The sequence below is a fragment of the Sciurus vulgaris genome, assembly GCF_902686455.1.
Source record: "Sciurus vulgaris genome assembly, chromosome: Y".
NCBI lineage: Eukaryota > Metazoa > Chordata > Mammalia > Rodentia > Sciuridae > Sciurus > Sciurus vulgaris.
The window spans coordinates 443,557-463,080 of NC_136481.1; the positions used below are offsets into that span (position 1 = coordinate 443,557).

The 19,524-nt window shown below is 32.0% G+C and overlaps 1 protein-coding gene across 13 annotated transcripts in view; it reads right to left on the reverse strand.

Annotated features, from left to right (window-relative positions):
- LOC306652045 (ubiquitin carboxyl-terminal hydrolase 9X-like) overlaps positions 1–19,524 on the reverse strand; it is a 134,702-nt gene that overhangs the window by 112,968 nt on the left and 2,210 nt on the right. For 8 of the 13 annotated variants that reach the window (XM_079125100.1, XM_079125103.1, XM_079125097.1 and 5 more), the window contains 2 exons: positions 12,474–12,523; positions 5,382–5,635 (listed from right to left, as the gene is read on the reverse strand). In XM_079125100.1, coding sequence (XP_078981226.1) covers positions 5,382–5,483 — 102 coding nt within the window. In that variant the 5' untranslated portion in view covers positions 5,484–5,635; positions 12,474–12,523. The remainder of the gene's footprint in view (positions 1–5,381; positions 5,636–12,473; positions 12,524–19,524) is intronic. The other 5 variants (XM_079125105.1, XM_079125101.1, XM_079125102.1 and 2 more) reach the window with 4 other exon arrangements.

The following is a 19,524-nucleotide window of genomic DNA, read 5'->3' on the forward strand; positions in this document are numbered from 1 at the left end:
TTCATTGCAAGCCCTTCTGATGGGATTAAATATTATAATCATTCATCTTCTCAACTACAAGTGGGATTAATGCAAGAAGGATGGGATTAATGCAAGAAGGATGACAATGTTGTGAAACATGACACAAAATCAAAATTTGATCTTAAATTGTTTACCATATTGCAAAGAAGTATCATTTTCAGTAGCAAATAAAAATTGGGGTAAGTGGACAAAAATTTTGTGTTACTTAAAGTTAAATGAATTCACAGGAAGCCCTTTAAAACCAAACTGAAGATACTTTGGAACACACATAAAATTATGACTACTTTTAGTTCAAAAGAATTAATTTTTCTACATCTGGAATATAAACCACAAAATGAAGATAAATTCTGTTGAATAGGAAAATTAATACTTTTGTTGGTGTTTTATTGATTGATTGATTGATTGATTGTTGCGGCGGTGCTGGGGATCGAACCCAGGGCCTTGCGCTTGACAGGCAAGCACTCTGCCAACTGAGTTATCTCCCCAGTCCTACATATTTATTTTAAATTGATAAATCATATATATTAAATGTTTTTTATTATGTTTCCATTTTAACTATTTTTTCTGAAATTTTTATTCCCTCTCATTTTTTATTATGAAATGTATATCAAGTTGATTTTACTTTTGGGTATCATTTAAATATAAAATGCTACCATATATTGTTAATGACAATTTTAATAAACCAGGCACTTATTGTGTCAAAAAATAAAAGTCGATTAATGTAATTCATAACAGACAAACTAAAAACACAACAGACACTAACAGATGCCTAGAAAGTACCTGGCAAATCCAATGTCAGGATAAATATTTCCAGTAAATTATAAATAAAGCACAACTTTCTCAACATGATAAAGAATAGCTACAAAAAGACTATAGCTAACATCATACTTAATGCTGAGAAACTATAAAATTTCTAAGACCAACCACAAGAAAAAATTCTCCAAGAATTAACAAAAATAACTCAGTAATTGGAATAAGAGATTATAGCAAAGGATGTAGGATCCTAATTAATTCATAAAGTCAAACCTAATATTATTTTAGAAGTGAACTACACAAGTTTATAATTAAAAACACAATGCTATGTACAATGCGACCTGAAAAAAAATGTGAAATTTATAAATTTAACAAAATATGTAAAGACATGAGGAAATCTACAACATTTTGATAAATCAAAGAACTAAAGAAATGGAATTTCCATATTCATGGATTGGACGACTATCATAAAAAATATTTAGCTCTTCCCAACCTTCTAAATTCAATGGAATCCCAGGCAAAATTCCAGCAAATTATTTTGTGGATTATCAACAAACTAATTTTTAAATTTATATGGTGACACAGAAACTAATACAATGTTGAAAGGGTAAAAGTAAAATCAGGTATAACACTTCTGCACTTCAAGATTTACTATAAAGCAACAGTATTCAAATTAGTGTAAAATATAGACTCCAGGAAAATTAAAAATATATGCTATATGAAAGATGTGGTCTACAGAATGAGAAAATCAACTAATGAATCAGGATAAAATGTTTGCAATTACAAAAAAGTACTATCCAAAATATACATAAAACTATTTTGCCTTATTTTGCTGTACCAAGGATTGAATTCTGTGATGTTCTACAAATTAGCTACATCTCCAAACCTTTTTGTTTATTTTTAAAAAAAGTAAGTTGCTGAGGCTGACTTCAAATTTGCAATTCTCCTGCCTCAACCTGGTTTACACAGAAATCTTAAAATTAGTGAACAAGTCTTGTTTTGTTGTTTAAAAATGAATAAAAGGGCTGAACAAATTCTTCGCCAAAGACAACATAAAAATATGAAAACAAACTATAAAGATGCTCAACATCATGTTATACAAAACATGCTATACCTAAATGCCAATAATAAAGAAATCACTACAACAACTATTAGAACTGCCAAAATCAGAAACACTTTGGAAAGGCAGTTTGGGAATTAAAAAAAAAAAAACAAAAAAAACAAAAAAAACCTCAACATGCTCTTATCACAGGATCTAGCAGTCATGACCTAGTATTCAATCAGATGAAAAATATGAAAAATATTAATTTCACAAAAAAAACCCCTACATTATAGGTCCAGAACAGCACTATTTGAAACTGTCAAAACAGGGAGGATATCAAAATATCATTTAGTAGGTGAATGGATAAACTGAAAGGCTACATATTGTATGATCACAACTATATCATTCTGAAAAAGGCCAAATTACAGAACATAGTAAGATTAGTGTTTCACAGGAATTAGGGATAAGGGAGAATAAAGAGAGAGAAACCATATGATACTATTAATCAGATCCATTTCACTAGATATATGACAAAACTCAGAAATACATAATATACAAGGTGAAATATGATGAAACTATGGACTTAGGGTGATAATGAAGTGACAATCGATCACTCTGACAAATGTTCTACTTTGACAGGGGAAGCTCCAGGCTGGCATAGGGATATAAGTTTTTGTATTTTCTGTTTGTTTTTCTGTGAACCTAAAACTGCCATTAAAAAAAGCTTAAATATTTAAAATGGGAAGCAGGTATTAGCAATAGAAAATAACAAAAATAATGAGTGCATTAAAAAAATGCCCCAAAGAACAGAAGATATACCACACAATATTAAAGCACCCCTCCCCTGAAACATGGTATATATTTATACTAATATAAGAAAGGTAGACTAAGTGTAGGAGACTCAGTAAAACCTAATAGATCTCTTCATAAACATTTATGGGTAATCACCAAGAAAAGAGACTTATTTTTGATTTAATCACATTTTTATATGTTCAAAATAATATCTATCTGACTGAACAACAAAATGAAATGGGCATGTTCACAACTACCAGGAGATCTCAGCTAGTTAAAGGGGGGGAGGGGGAAGTCAGCAGACTTAAAGCAAAATAAGATAACTCAGACAAACCCACACATCTATAGTCATCTGATCCTTGACAAAGGTGCCATACATTGGAGAAAAGATTTCTTAATAAATGGTGCTAGAAGAACTAGTTATTTACATGAACAGGAATGAAAATTGAGCCTGATCTCTTGGCCTGCACAAAAATCAACATAAAGATCAGAGAACTAGGAATTAAATCAGAAACTACTGAAATCCTAGAAGAAAATGTATGGTCAATACTCCAGGACATAGGCACACACAATGACTTTTTCTACAGGATTCTAAAGCTCAGGAAATGATGCCAAGAGTTAATGGATGCAATGGTATCAAATTAAAAAGCCTCTGCACAGCAAAGGAAATAGAATCTACAGAATAGGAGAATATCTTTAATAGCTACTCTTCTTACAGAAGATTATAGAATATAGAAGAACTCAAACTTCATACAAAAAAATCAAATAATTCAATTAATAAATAGGCAGATGAATTAAACTGACAACTCTCAAAAATGTTCAGAATTGTTAGTAATTTAGGGAAATGTGAATCCAAACAACACTGAGATTTCATCTCATATCAGTCCAAATGGCAGTCATCAAGAATACAAATAACAAATGCTGGAAAGGATGTGGAGAAAAAAGAATACTTTTGCATTGTTGTGGGACTATAAATTAGTACAACCACTATGAAAATCAGTGTAAGTTTCCTTAAAAGACTAGGCATGGAACTAACATATGAACCAAAAACCACCATAAACCACTTCTTGGAATATTTCTCTACAGTGGTGATACATGCATACCTAAGTTTATAGCAGCACAATTCACAATAGCCACATTATGGAACTAGCCTAGGTGTCTGTCAATGGTTGAATGGATAAAGAAAATGTGGTATTACCATATGATGGAGTTTCATTCAGTCATTAAAAAAAAAAAAAAAAAAAAAATGCAATTATGTCATTTGTAGAAAAGAGGATGGACCTAGAAACTCAAAAGGTTAAGGTTGTATATTTTCTGTCATATGTGGAAGCTAGAGAGGATAAAGAAAAAGAAAGGTGGAAGGGATCTCATGAAGATCAAAGAAAGATCAACAGAGAAAAGGCACCAAGAAGTGGAATGGGGGAAGTGCTAATGAATGATTGTGTCAAATTATATTGTCATGTATTGTGTGCATGTACAACCATGTAACAACAAATCCCATCAGTATGTACAACTATGGTGTACCAATAAAAAAATGTGGAAAAAAAAGGTAAGCAGACTTTAAGCAAAACAACACATCAAAAAAGTATATATGGGGCTGGGGTTGTGGTGGAGTGCTTGCCTACCATGTGTGGGGTCTTGGTCCTCAGTACCACATAAAAATAAAATAAAGGTATTGTGTCCAACAACTAAATACGTATTTTAAAAAAAGCATATATAGCAAATTGTTTAAAGACATCAATGAATGAATGTCATTAATATAAAATTTTCAAACACTCATGAAATTGAATCATATATGCTAAATCTCACAGCAAGGCTCAACAAATTGTCACAGTAATAACAGCATAAGACTGTATATCAAGAGGAACTGACCTATAAATCAATGGCAAAAGAAATATATTAGAAAACCTCAACCCTGAAAATGAAACACTTGGGTTTTATCTAAAAGAAGTCTTAAAAAAATATTCCAAATTAGAAAATTTTAATAAAAAATGTAATAAAAACAAATGGATACAAAATTGAGAGATGTGGTTTGATGAAATCTATGGTCTTATAAAAAATCATCTTTAAAAACAAATTTGAAAATCAATTAAATTCTACCTCAAGAAATTAGACAAAGCAAACCAAACTCAAAGCAAGCAGAAAGAATGAACTATTAAAGATAAAAATAGGAATAAAAATGTTAAATAGGAGAAAAAGCAAAACATTTCTTTAAAAATTTCAAGTAACTATTAACACAGAAGAACTTAGTAAAGATAAATCACCAATATTAGAAATAAAAATGAAATTATATTAAGCCTTTTACAAATATTTTACTTATGGATACAATCCTTAATATTTCTACTCGAGACAGAAAAAGAAAAAATTTTTGCCAACAAGGCCAAAACAAAATTTTGATTCTATAATCTATGCTAATTCTTTTGCAAATATTATTCATCTATCCTTATTTTAGAAATAGGAAAACTAAGGTATACGTTTAGTACTTAGCTACAGACATGCGGTTACTTTTAAGGGTGGTATGAAGATGAGATCTGAACAAAAATAGCTGATTTGAGTTTATGCTTTTAATCAAAGTTATAATGAATACTTTTGTGATCAAATTTACACAGGTCTTTTGAGGCAGAAAAACAGGGTTATAAACTCATGCCCATAGTCAATTTTTTCTTAAGTGCAATTGAAAATCACTATAGCTTTTATGATTACAAATTATTCAGAACATGTTCCAATGTTTCAATACTCCCTAATACCCAAAATAACACAACCTTGATCATACCTGGTTCTGCTGGAAGGGAGGCTGAGACTGTCCATCAGGAGTTTGGCCCTGGCTGTCATTCCCTCCCACTGGAGAGCCACGAGTTGTGGCTGTCATACTCATCAAAGAATATATCTTTGCTATTTTGTCTGTTTACGTAGTTATCCTAAGAGAAGAAATTATAGTCCATGTATAGGAGATGAAGTACCAGCGTATGCCAGTCCTAAAAATCTCCAATTCAAGGACAAACCATCCTGCAGAGACCATTTCATAACCTAAAAGTAGAAGGAGGGAAAAAGATACAACTTTTTAGTTTTAAAAAGATAAATAAGAAATTAACCCATTTTAAACATGTATAATATCACCAGAGTCTCTACAGTAAGAGAGGATTATAAAAACAGGAGGCAAGTGAAAAAAGCTAAAATTTTATTAAAACTTTTTAATAAAACCTTAATTAATTAATAAACCTTAATTAATAAACCTTAATTAATTCATATTTTTTTTTACCAAGGAAACAAGTTCTATTACTAGTTCGTTAAAGGAGTCAACAATATATTCTAGGAATCCACACAATTATAATGATAGTAGTTTTATTGTGGGAATTCTTTGTGACCTAAATAGCAATAAAGGCTGTGTGAACAACCATTAAATCCTTTATATTCCATGTTCCCTTTGTCCTATATCTTTCAATTTATGCTACAAAACAATTTCTTAGGGTCCTTTAAAAATGCTGTTATTTAAGCTCTAGACAGACTATTTCAAATATAATATAAAAAGATCTCAAGCCCAGAAATTGGTATGCCTTTAAAAATCTCCAAAGTAATTCCAATGTTTGATTAGGCTGAAAACTAGATTTATCTTCCAAAAAAAAAAAAGAAAATCAAAATTTCAAAGTCAGGCTGTATGGAAGAAAATAATTTGTGTCATCTGTGTATCTAAAACATTATACCCCACCCCTCAAAAACAGGGAGTGGGAAAGAAAATAAACAGAAAGCAAGCAAACAATATAAACTGAAAAGTCAAAGAAATAAATATATGTGATAAATACACAGGTGAAATAATAACCAATTTAATAACAGCACTTTTTAGAAGTCATGCATTTGGTGAAGAATTTATTTCTTCCTACAAATATATGAAGTAGAATTATCATCTACCTTTACACACAAATAAACAGAGGCAGAAAGCAAAAGAGATGTGCTACCTACTTAAGTACTAAGTCACGTAATTTTTTTTTTCACTGGTAAGATTCACAAAAGAAAAGTTAAGAGTGATAATAAACACTACTGAGACAAAGATCAGACACAGACTGCTCTTTTTTTTTTTTTTTTTTTCCCGGGTGCTGGGGATTGAAGCCAGGGCCTTGTGCTTGCAAGGCACTCCTACCAACTGAGCTATATCCACAGCCCCACAGACTGCTCTTAAAAAAAAAAAAAAAAAAAAAAGTGAAAAATCTAGATAAAAGACAATTAACTGGGTTGTGGTGGTGCACCTCTGTAATGGTAGGTGAAGGCAGGATGATTACAAGTATGAGACTAGATTAAGCCTTTTTAGCAAGACCCTGTCTCAAAGTAAAAGGGGCTGAGGATGTAGCTCACTTGTAGAGTATACTTGAGTTCAGTTCCCACTACAAAAAAGAAAAAAAAGAAAGATAATCATGTTTCCATAATAGGACTCGAGAAAAAAATGGACAAAAACCTGAAGCTTATAAATAACTTTATAGTCTACCCTACTAAAAATCACCGGTATCTATGATTTCTCTCTCTCAAGAAATTCTTGAATTCTGCCTCCGTTTTCTGCATTATTGTTTATGCTCACTATAAGTCAGGATAGTCAATGATAGCTTTGAAAAATCAACTCATTTCTCTAAAACTACATGCAATGATTTTTGCATAATTGTGTTTTTTAGGAAGGATTAAAATGAAGCATGGTTCAATATCAATGCCCTACTAGTTCACACATAATTCGTCACAATTTTTTAAATTTTTATGTTCTATTAGTTGTACATGACAGTAGGTTGCATTTATACATTTTGATAGATCATACATAAATACAGTGAAACAAAAGAAAACAAAAAAGCCACAAGAATTATAAGAATTACAGAAAAGAAGTTAACAAAATGACAACAGTAAATCCTTTTCAGTCAAAACACACAGGTGAACTGATAATAAAGCAAGAATTAATACTATCCTACCCTATAAGACACAAGAATCCTACAATAGACTTTTCAAGTCTATTGAAACAAACTGTACAGCTTTAAAGTGAAGAAATAGAAAATACTTCACATAAACAAGAGGGCTTGCTATACTACTATCAGAAAATACAGACTTCAAATAAAAGCTGTCACAATACATATGGCAAAAAGACACCTGCACTACCATGTTACCCCAACACTATTCACAATAGCCAAGAAATGGAAACAGCCTAAGCATCTAACAGATGAATGGATAAGAAAAGTTGACCTCAGAAAGCTGAGAAAAGAACAGTGGTGACCAGGGGCAGGAAAAGGTAGAAAGGGGGGTGGCACAGAAAAGGCACTAAATTACTGTTAAAAGTAAGCTCTGGGCTGGGGTTTTAGCTCAGTGGTAGGGTGCTTGCCTGGCACATGTGAGGCATATGTGGTTCAATCCTTAGCACCCCATATGAATAAATAAATAAAGGTATTGTGTCCATTTACAATTTAAAATATATTTTTTAAAATAAGTAAGAAGTTCTGGTTTGCTAGTACACAGTAGGGTCAGTGTAGAACAATACTGTACTATACATTTCAAAAAGTTAGCAAGCACAAAGAATTTTTAAAAATTTCCCCATTAAGAACTGATAAAAATGTTTGAGGCCATACTTATGTTTACCCTAATTTAACATGCTACAAATGTATTGTAGGTGATCATCCCATGTTACCTATTATATATGCACTTTTTCTGAATCCATAAATAATTCAAAATATAACTTTCAAATTAAAAAAGATTTCAAAACACACACAAAAAGAAAACAATAACAACTGTCAGCAAGAATACAGAGAAACTAGAACCCTTCATACCAGCTGGTGTGAATATGAAATAATGCAATTCTTAAGAGAAGTAGTACTGCAGTTTCTCAAGAAATTACAAACAAAAGTACCCTATGATCCTGCAATTCTCAAAGAATTAAAAGCAGAGTTTTGAAGAAATACTCCCATCAGCATATTTAACAACACTGCAAGAGTGAAGCACCCACTGAGAGATGAGATTATCAAACTGGTAATAAAACATGCAATGGAATATAAATCAGCCTTAAAAAACGAAATCTTGTCATATAATATAACATGAATGAACTTTTAAGACATTAAAGAAAGTAAGCTACTAACAAAACAGATATATTGTACTTGGAGTAGAAATGATTGCCAGGGGACAGTAAAAGAGGCAATGTGAAATAATTATTACTACTATTATAATTATTATTTGGTACTGGAACTAAACCCAGGGGTGCTTGAAAACAAAGCCACATTCCAGTCCTTTTTAGATTTTACTTTTAGACCAGATCTCACGAAGTTGCTGATGCTGGCTTTGAACTCAACATCCTCCTGTCTCAGCCTCCCAAACTGCTGGGATTATAGGTCAGTGTTATAAGTGAGTGCCACATGACCACTGGTTATGGAGTATCAGTTTGATGAATGGAATAAATTCTACAGATAAAAGGTAGTGGTGGATGGTAGTGATGGCTACACCATTTTTAAGTTCTCTGCTATATAAAATAAGATGCAGAGTATAATAATACTTTTTTCAAAATTAATTGTACAATTTAGAACTCTATAATAAAATCATTTTAAATTAACTCATCAGTCTGTACCATCAGTAGGATTAAGGCACATCTACAACATACAAGTATCTTAAAGAATAGATATTTAATCAATGCAGTAGTTCCTAATTTCTCCCTGTTCTTCAAATGTTCCCATCACACAGAACAGAGAATTGTCATATGCTCTATGGACAAAAGAGGCATTGCTGAAACCCAAACCTTTATAAATACAGTGTTAACAATAATAATAATAATACAAACCAAATAATAGCTTCTCAGTAAGATTACAGTACCAAAAGACTAGCTGCTAAAAACTGGGCTATTAATGACACAGTAGCAAAGTTTCCAAACTTTGTGTTCAAATTTTTCATTAAAGATGAGTTAATCTTTGCAAACTGGTGTAACCTCTATGGAAAGCAGTATGCAGATTGCTCAGAAAACTTGGGATGGAAGAACCATTTGACCCAGCTATCACACTCTTCAGTCTATTCCCAAGGGACTTAAAATCGGTATATTACAGTGATGCAGCCACATCAATGTTTACAGAGACTGAATTCACAATAGCTAAGTCATGGAACTAAATGAGGTGCCCTTCAACAGATGAATAGATAAAGAAACTGTGGTACGTATACACAATGGAATATTACTCAGTCTTAAAGAAGAATGAAATTATGGCATTTGTCAGTAAACAGATGGAGCAAAAGAATATCATGCTAATAGAAATAAGCCAATCCCAAAGAACCAAAAGCTAAATGTTTTCTCTGATATGCAGATGTTAACAATGGGGGGCAAGTGGCTAGGGAAGAATACAGGTACTTTGGATTAGACAGAGGGGAGTGAAAAGAGAGGAGGAGATATGGGGGTAGGAAGGACAGTAGAATAAATCAGTCATTAGTACCCTATGTACAAATATGATTACATGATTAATGTAATTCTACATCATGTACAAGGAGAAGAATGAGAAGTTGTACTCCATTGTATAGGTCAAAATGCATTCTAATGTCATGTATACCTAATTAGAACAATAGCAATAAAAGATGAGCCAGTCATATTTTCGGTAAAGCAAGCCTGACTCAAGTCATTATCATTATTATTTTGGTCTTTTGTTCTTTCAAGTATACACTGTCTACCTGCAATCTTTTCACAAGCAGTTTGTTAATTTATACTCATTTTTTTAACTTTCTACTCAAATCTGGCCTTTTGAAAAGGACTCTCTGACAAAGGCTTAGGAGGTTTCCCTATACTAGGTTATCATGGGCCTGACCTATTTGTTTTATCATTTAGGTGACTTTATGCTACAACAAATTCCATAATACTAGCAAAGAGTTTTGCCCTTCAGTGAATCTCAAGAAAGTCATAAAATATTTTAAGTAGTCTACTGAAGTACAAACCATTAGGAAAATTCAAGCACACTAATCCCAAAAATTAAGATTTGCCAACTTTTCATAGGTACTTTGTGACTCTTTCATATTCTAAAACAAAAATCCTCACCTCAAATTCAGAAACTTAACGTGATGAAAATTTGCCAAATTTCTTCCCTTCAGATATTAAAAAAAAAAAAAGGACAACTAACAAAACAAATCTACTTAAAGAAGTGAGAAAAAAAAATCTGTTGGCCTCCAGATCCAAAATATTAAATAGTCTTCCTCCTCCTTTTATTGCTCATAGGAATAAAAAAGGGCAGCCTACACGCTGGCAGACAATTCAATGTTTTCTTACAATGCTAAAGTCTTAGTTTAATCTAACCATCATATATCCAGACATTTACCAAAATGAACCGCAAGCTATATGTACACACAACAACCTATAGACAAAGGACAACAGTTTTATTATTAATAAATTAGGTGGAAATTATAAGGAATCAGGACCTTCCATGAAGAGATAAACTCCTGCACACATTCATAAAAGTAATTCTACTCATTGATGAAAAGGACTGAAAAGAGAACAAGAAGCCCTAGTTTCAATCCCTAGCAAATAACTAAAAGCAAAAATGAATAAAATAATAGCAGAGCAGGCTCATAGCACAAAAGACACAAAAAAATGTAAATGCATATTGCTAAATAAAGAATCTAGTCTGAAAAGTTAGTAAGTATAGAAACAAAAAAAAAGTGATTGCTGGAGTTCACAGGGAGGGAAGGAAGGATGAAATGGTTCAAAGGAAAACATTTTAAGAGTGCTTGAAACTACTCTTGAGGATATTATATTAACGGATAAAAGTCATTACCTGCTTGTCAGAACCAAACAATCTTTAACAGTCAGGCTGCAAATAATTCTTGGGAAAATTATATATCAACATAGAATTCATCAACTGTAACAAAAATATCAACTATAGAAGATGTAAATAACACAAGAAACTTTGGGGAGAGAAGACAAGCTACTCTCTGGGTTTCTAAACTAAAACTGAAACTACTCTGCAAACAAAAACCCACTTAAAAATATAAAACAATTTTGTCTTTAAAAGGTTATTCTTCAGAAATGTTAACAAGTAATTGATAGTGTACTTTAAAAAAATAAAAGGCAAAAAAAATCTTAATTTTGCAGGTGCGCATAAACTACAGTTCAATGAGATCCTCAAAACTTTACATCTCTCCCCTGCCAGAATGGCAATTATCAAGAACACAAATGATGACAAATATTGGCAAAGATGTGAGGAAAAAGGTACACTCATACTGCAAATTGATACAACCAAACGAAAAGCAGTATTGACGTTCCTCAGAAAATCTGGAATGGAACCAGCATTTGACCCAGTTATCCCACTCCTTGGTTTATATTCAAAGGTCTTAAAATCAACATACTACAGTGACTCAGTCACATCAATGTTTATAGAATCTCAATTCATAATAGCTTACTATGGAACCAAGTGAGGTGTCCTTCAACAGATTAAGGATTTAAAAAATGTAATATCTATCTATCTATGATAGAATATTACTTAGCCTTAAAGATATGCAGATGCTAATTCACAATGGGGCCGAGCTAGGGAAGAACAGTTACTTTAGATTTGGTAGAGGGGAGTGAAGAAAGGGGAGGGGGTACAGGGTAGATGGATAGTAGAATGAAATATATATTATTGCCCCATGTATATACATAACTATATGACTGGTGGTATTGTACATCATGTATGCAGAATAAGAAATTATACTCTATTATATATGATGTATCAAGTGCATTCTACTGTCATGTGTACCTAATTAAAACAAAAAAATAAAAACTCCCCAAACACATCACACTGCTCCCCCAAAATATGTGCAATTCTCTTAAGTAAAAATAAAAATTAAGAAAAACATGAAGAAAACACTTGCAGTGAAAATAGCCTCTAAATCAAAATGCTTGAGAACTTACCTTCTAAGAAATACAACCAAAACAGTAAGCTCCTTTTGCAGATTCTCTTACTGCAATGAAAAGGAATTGATATCAAATTTTACCTGAAGTCATCTGTACCAACCTTTAAACAATGAATCAAAAATAAAAAAATAATTTGCTATTATTTCCCCTAATAATTTAATACATGTTAGCAGAATTAATGTTCTTAAAGTTTACTAGAAACATTCTTAATATATCAACTAACACTCCTAATTTTAGGGTTACTTCAGGGATGGTCATATGGGTAAAGACTGATATACTCTGCCAATATAAGGCCTCCTGCAAACGGTATGTTAGTGAACCATCTTAGATGTGGATATGATAGCCGTAGACCAGGCTTTGGATAGCTCACAGAAACAAAAGAAAATATTTGTTATTTTAAGTTGTTAATTTTAAATTATAGATATCTAATAGAAGTATTCTGTCTCTTAGCTTATTTAACAGATAGGAAAGTTAAAATCACATCAAGCAACCTTTCTACCATTATGGCAGCTTCACAGATCTCTATGCTTAATTTCGATTCATAAAGCATTTTTTTCTAACCACCTCTCAAGCTGTTAAAAATAATGTTTTAATTCTTCAGTTATGTCAGTTCTAACAAATCTACAAAACACAGAATTATCTCCAAACTTCTCTACAAAATACAGGTTTTATCATGTCATCTTCATCTCCCCTCCCTCTGAGCCAGACGTCATTGCTTAAAAATAAAATGTAAGTACTTTAGCCCGGCACTTGAAATTATACAAGTTCTAATCTTGTTCACACTAGCTTTCTAGTTTCATGTCTCATACTTTCCTTTAAGTATTAAAACATGTTTTTCACTTTCTACCCCTAGTCTTTATCTAAATAATCAAAGCTTCCACTTTTCCATTTCTGGCCGTTTGTCTGAAAGTACTTGCCCCAATTCATGCAGTCACCATAATCTTACAGCTCTGAAGATCAACAAATATAACTCAACCTCAAACTAGATAATTTTCTTCAACTTTTCTACTATTCAACATTCCACAACACCATTTTTAGCCCTTAAACTGTACAATTAAAAACATTTTCACATCTCCCTGTGCCTAGTTTGATACAAAAAAAACCTCAATGAGGTTAAATAACTTGTTTACTGATTGGCTGAAAAGCAAGAACTGAAAACAGGCTAATATCATGATTCTAATTAACCACCACATTCCCTTAATCAGAAATGCTAATCATGTACAAAAGTCAGTTTCACCCTTCAGGAGACAGCTCAGGGAAATACTCACACAGCATGCATAAAAGCACAGTTTCTTTAGATTTTATCATGGAAAAGCAAACAAAACTTAATTGTTGCATTGGATCAAATGAGCCAGATACCTTGCTGCAGATATAAACTCAAATTCTCCATGGGAAGACAAAAATAAAAAGGGTAAGAGAAAGAAAGAGTTAAGTTTTTTAAGAATTCAAAGAAAGAGGGCTGGGGAGATAGCTCAGCTGGTAGAGTGCTTGCCTTGCAAGCACAAGGCCCTGAGTTCGATCCCCAGTACTGCAAAAAAAAAAAAAAAAAAAAAAAAAAAGAGATTTCAAAGAAAGGATAAATCATTATCAACTGAAGATAAACAGACAATACTTCATGAGGATGAACTGACCAGTGTAAACCACACAATGATGAGGGAATACAGGTGAGGATGAACTGACCAGTGTAAACCACACAATGATGAGGGAATACAGGACAGGCAAATAGAACAAAAAGAATTAAAGTATAAAAGGAATAATAACAACATGTAGTAAGAATGAAGGTAAAAGACCACAAAATCCACATAAATTGTGGACAGTTCAAACTATAACTGGGAAGTAGTAAATAACCATGGAAAGGTGGTATGGAGTTATGGCAAAATACTTCATTCCAGTGGAATTAGCATAAGAGGTTTGAGCAGTAATTACAATAGTAAGAAAAGTATGTACAATATTTTAGTATAAATACTTAGTAATAAGGAAAGTATGTACATTACTTATAGTAATGTATAGTGAAAGGAATAAACAAAGCCTTCTAAGATTTTTTGGGTTCCTGAACTTGGCCTGTACCAACTAAAATACTCCATTAAGAGTCAATCAATTTTAGTCCATTGATATTTATGTGGCTTAGATAATGAGAGTTTCACAGATCAAGTCAAGGAATACATATGTAGATAATACTACATTAGGATTCCTTCTAACCTTTGTTTTCTCCTTCAATTAACCAGGTCACTATGAATAACTAACATTCTTCAAGTTAGATTCAAGTATACTAAGAGAAATATAACTGAACAAAGAAATACTAATAACCCTACAGACTAGAATATATCAATCTCAGCATATTGCCATTTGGGGCCTTGGGGAATGGAGACAATGCACAATCTAAGATATTTAGGAGCATCCTTGGATACTTCCCACTGGAATCCCACCACCAACCACCCATCATGACTGTAAATAATAGCTCCAAACACTGTGGAATGTTCAATGAGAAGGCAAATTCAGTCCTCGTTGAGACCCACTGTTGAAGATACTGACAATGGTTTACTATTAGCAATATTCACATTATCTCTTGTTGCATCATTTATGGTGATTCTGCTTACTATGTTCCTATAAAATGTTATCAAGAATATAACAAACACACGAATTAAAATATGATTGTCTACAATTATTTCTATGAAGGTCTGGACAACCACTTCAAATATAAAGAGTATCCTAAATTGCTACACAATGTATTAATGAATACATGATGGAATTCAAGTAAATCAAGATAAGATAATACATTTTTAGAGGATTCTCTCATTCGAAAGATTTTCACCCAATAAAACATCATAAAGTCCCCAATAATACCTGTGGTCTCAGCTTCTAAAATTGGTCACAATTGTGCTGCCTCTTGATAGTCATATCATGTTTCCATTGGTTTAGGGACCCACCTATTGGCTTGAATTTAACTATATTAACTCTGAGATTAAATTATGAACACTCAAGTTACTTGCACTCCCTCTCTTCTTGCTTGCTCTGATGTAGCAAGATATTATGTTGTTACCTGTTTCATAAAGAGAACCACATGACAAAAAAGTGAGACTGCCTTTGAGCTAACAATGAGGAACTATGGTCAGTAGTAACCCTGCAAACTGAATACTCTTAATGACTACCCTGAATGAGTTTGGACACAAAAGCCACTCTCAATCAGCTTTTCAGATGACTGCAAAAATCAAACTACAGCCTGAGACCCTGAGTCAGGGAAAATAAGACATATCTATATTTCTCATCAAGAGAAATTATAAGATTAAAAACTGTTATTTCAAGGGGTTGGGGTTGTGGCTCAGTGGTAAAGCACTTGCCTAGCATATGTGAGGTACTGCATTCAATCCTCAAGACCACATAAAAATAAACAAATAAAGGTTTAAAAATTTGTTATTTCAAATCACTATAACAGGATGTCACATAGCAATAACTAATGCAATACCTCTCAAATAACCTTCACACAAATTTTCTGCTTTGATTTTTTTTTTAATTTTATCCATTCTAAACAACTAATATAACCCAGGGAGAAAAATTAATGATTAATGATTCATGGTTTCCATATTCCTTAGCAGTTCTTTTCCTTCATATTAGGATCTCATTTTTCACTTGAATCAGAACTTTCAATTTGTTTTTCTTTCATCTTATAAAATCAACTGAAATTACAAATAAATTGTGCAAATACTCCTTTATAGGTTTGACAAAACTTAACTGTTCTTAGGCAGATCATATCACTAAGAAAAGAAAAGAAACCTCTCTTATCAGCTACTTCGAAGAAGTCAGAAATAAGAGGTTTGCAGTTGTCAACATCTTAATGCATACTGAGCTCTGGAAAAAAGTAAAATACATCACAAATAGACACACTACCATTTTAGAAACAAATTTACCTTTTAACTTTATTTTTTACACAGTGAGTCTCAAACTTCAAACTATTCAAAAAAGTATAGAACTAGGAAAAAGCTCTAAGTATATTTCAAATTATTATATAGAGTTTATAGTAATGGGTTTCCCTTACTTTACACACAAGTCTAATGTACATGGTCATTCACTTCCTAGTGCACTTCAGATAAAAAAGCTAAAGCTAGAATAGACTAGTCATAGGAACCAAACAGCTTAATAAGAAAGGTCCAAAGCCATTTAGTTTATATATGAACTATTTTTAACTCCCAACAGCCATAGAAGATGAAAAGTAACACCACCAAATTTCTATCCCAGACCTATTTACTCAATTAGAATCTCCTAGTATTTACTGTAGACTAAGATCTAAATAAGCAGATATTTCAAACAACTTCACAAGTAACTGAAGCACAGTGAAGGTAGAAAACCACAATTATTTAATTACTTTAATAAAAGAATAATAAAAGACTTGCTGTCAAACATAAATTGCATACATGTATAAATGCTTAATAAAAATTAAATAGAAAAAATAAATTTAGTTAAAATTTCACAGTAAGATATAATTTTATACATCTTAAAATTGAATTTTATACATCCTTAAAACTATCCTATAATGGTTATAATTTTATAATTTACATAAAAAATAAAACCTTGCGATGTCATAAAGTAACACGTTAGTATCTATAAAGAGAGATTTTATGTTGTTTTTCTAACTATAACAAGATTTTAGTTTTGAAGGTAGTCCTAGTATTCCATATTATTTCCCCAAATGTGTCTATGAGGAATCCTGTACCACATTCTATACCATGTAAGCCCTCCCTCCCTTCTTTCCTTTGGAATTTAGCACAGTCAACAAAGGAAAAGGAAATACAAATGAATGTCTATTTTTTTCTATTTCAATTATTTCATAAAAATACTGTAAACCTTATACATACTCAACACATTCACAAACACCAACAGTTTTGAAAAGCTTTTGTGGAAATTAAACTGACTTTAAATATTAATAAAACCTAAAATTCTTAAAATGAGATAGAACAATTTCACATTAAACCTGATATTAATTTAGTTAGGAAATGGCAGGCTGGGGTTGTGGTTCAATGGCAGATCGTTTGCCCAGCACTTGTGAGGCACTGGGTTTGATCCTCATGAAAACATAACAAAGGTATGGTGTTAATTTACCAAAAAAAAAAAAAAAAAAAAAAAAATTTAAAAAAGTAAATGATTCAGTTTTAGTTTTGCATCTTTAAGGAATAATAAATAAATTTTAAGAATAAATCTATCAAATCCCAATGACACAGGAGGCTGAGAAATGAGGATAGAAAGTTCAAGGACAGCCTAAGCAATTTAGAGCAACCATCTCAAAAAATGGCTGGTGATTTGACTCAGTAGTTTAAGAATGCTGGGTTAAGTACCTGGTATCAAAAAATAAATAAAAAAATTTTTAAATTGTTCAATTTTATCACATCATGGCATAATTGGCCTAATGGTTAGAATTATCATTAATTAGGCTTATCAAACCTCAATTTTCTTATTTCTTTATGAAAATTAGAGATATGCACATGAGACAATACAAATTACTTACTCAGTGCTACATTAGTAACTCAAATGACTATTCTGTAGTGAATTTTTAAAAACATCCGTTCAAGAGCATTTTCTTTCAGTGTGTACACCTGTAAGCCTCTAATTGCACTTACTAAGGTGGCCAACAGCAAGATGATCAGAAATTCAAGGCCAGACTAGATCACTTAGTAAGACTGTCTCAAAAATAGAGTTGGCACATAGATCAGGGGTACAGCACTCCTAGATTCAGTTTTCAAAACAAAAAAATAAAATATAAGTAAAATTCCAATGTGCACCCCACTACAGGTATAAGAAACGAGATACAATTAAGAGCCTCAAAAATTGCTGATGTGAATATGAAAAAATGCACTTCGAAAAACAATTTTGCAACTGTTTACATTAAGTATAAATTTGCCATAAATGGCAATTTTGCACTAGGTATCTACACAAAAAGATTAAAACATTTACATTTCATACAAAAGATTTATACATTAGTGTTCTAGCAAATTTATTTTTCATTGTCCCAAATGTTTACCTGGTAAATGGATAATGAAAATGTGACAAAGCCATACAATGAAATACTATTCACACAAAAAATGCAATACAGATTCATATTACAACATGAGTGAATCTCAAAACTATTATCTAGGTGTTAAAAGCTATACCCCAAAACAAAATGTTTCATGTGAAGTATCCCCAAATGGCAAGTTTATGAAGATAGTGAATGAGAAATTGTCTGTGGATGAAGGTGGGATTAGGGAATGACAGCAAAGAAGCTGGAAACATTTGCTGGAGAGATGGATATGTTCTAAAAATGCATTGGGGTGATGGTTTCAGAACTCTGTAAACTTACTATTGAATATGTAAATTATACCCCAATAAAGTTGTTTAAATGAACTTATCCAATAATCAAAGGATTTAGTTTGTTTACTATAATAATCCGTAAAAATTTAAGTACAAATACTTGGTATACACAATTAAAAAAAAAAAAAGGCCTACTTTGGAGGTTGGCTCAGTGATCTTATATGCTTAGCATGTTTGATGCTCCAGGTTCAAATCCCAGGACCTTTGTCATCCTGTCATGTGCCTATCCTATCCCCCATCCCCCAAAAAGGTCTTTAATTGAAGCAATTATCTTTAATTCAGATTAAACAAAGGTTGTTTCTGCATCAAACTGCTAAACTATATATCATAACCTTCTACTGTAATTTAAAACTGGTTTTAAAAAATGCACTTGCGCAACTCATCAAGAAGTGATTTTTATCTCAAAACAATAACCTGCATTATAAAAACCTTATTAAAGAAAAAGTATTAAGATATCTTCTAAAAAGTATTCATCAAGGTACTGAAAAATGCATTTCAAGATCCCAGAATAAAACAAAAAATCAAAAAAACAGTTAATCCTTCCCTTACCAGTTCCACTGACAAGTAAACACTTAAGAAACCAAAACTAGATTCCAATAACATCAGATAAAAATCTAGTCTAAAAATGCTCTTGGAATCTAGACTCTCAAATGTAACATTCTTGCTGTTTTTTAGAGGCTAATGAAATTTTTCTTCAAGTACAGAAAAT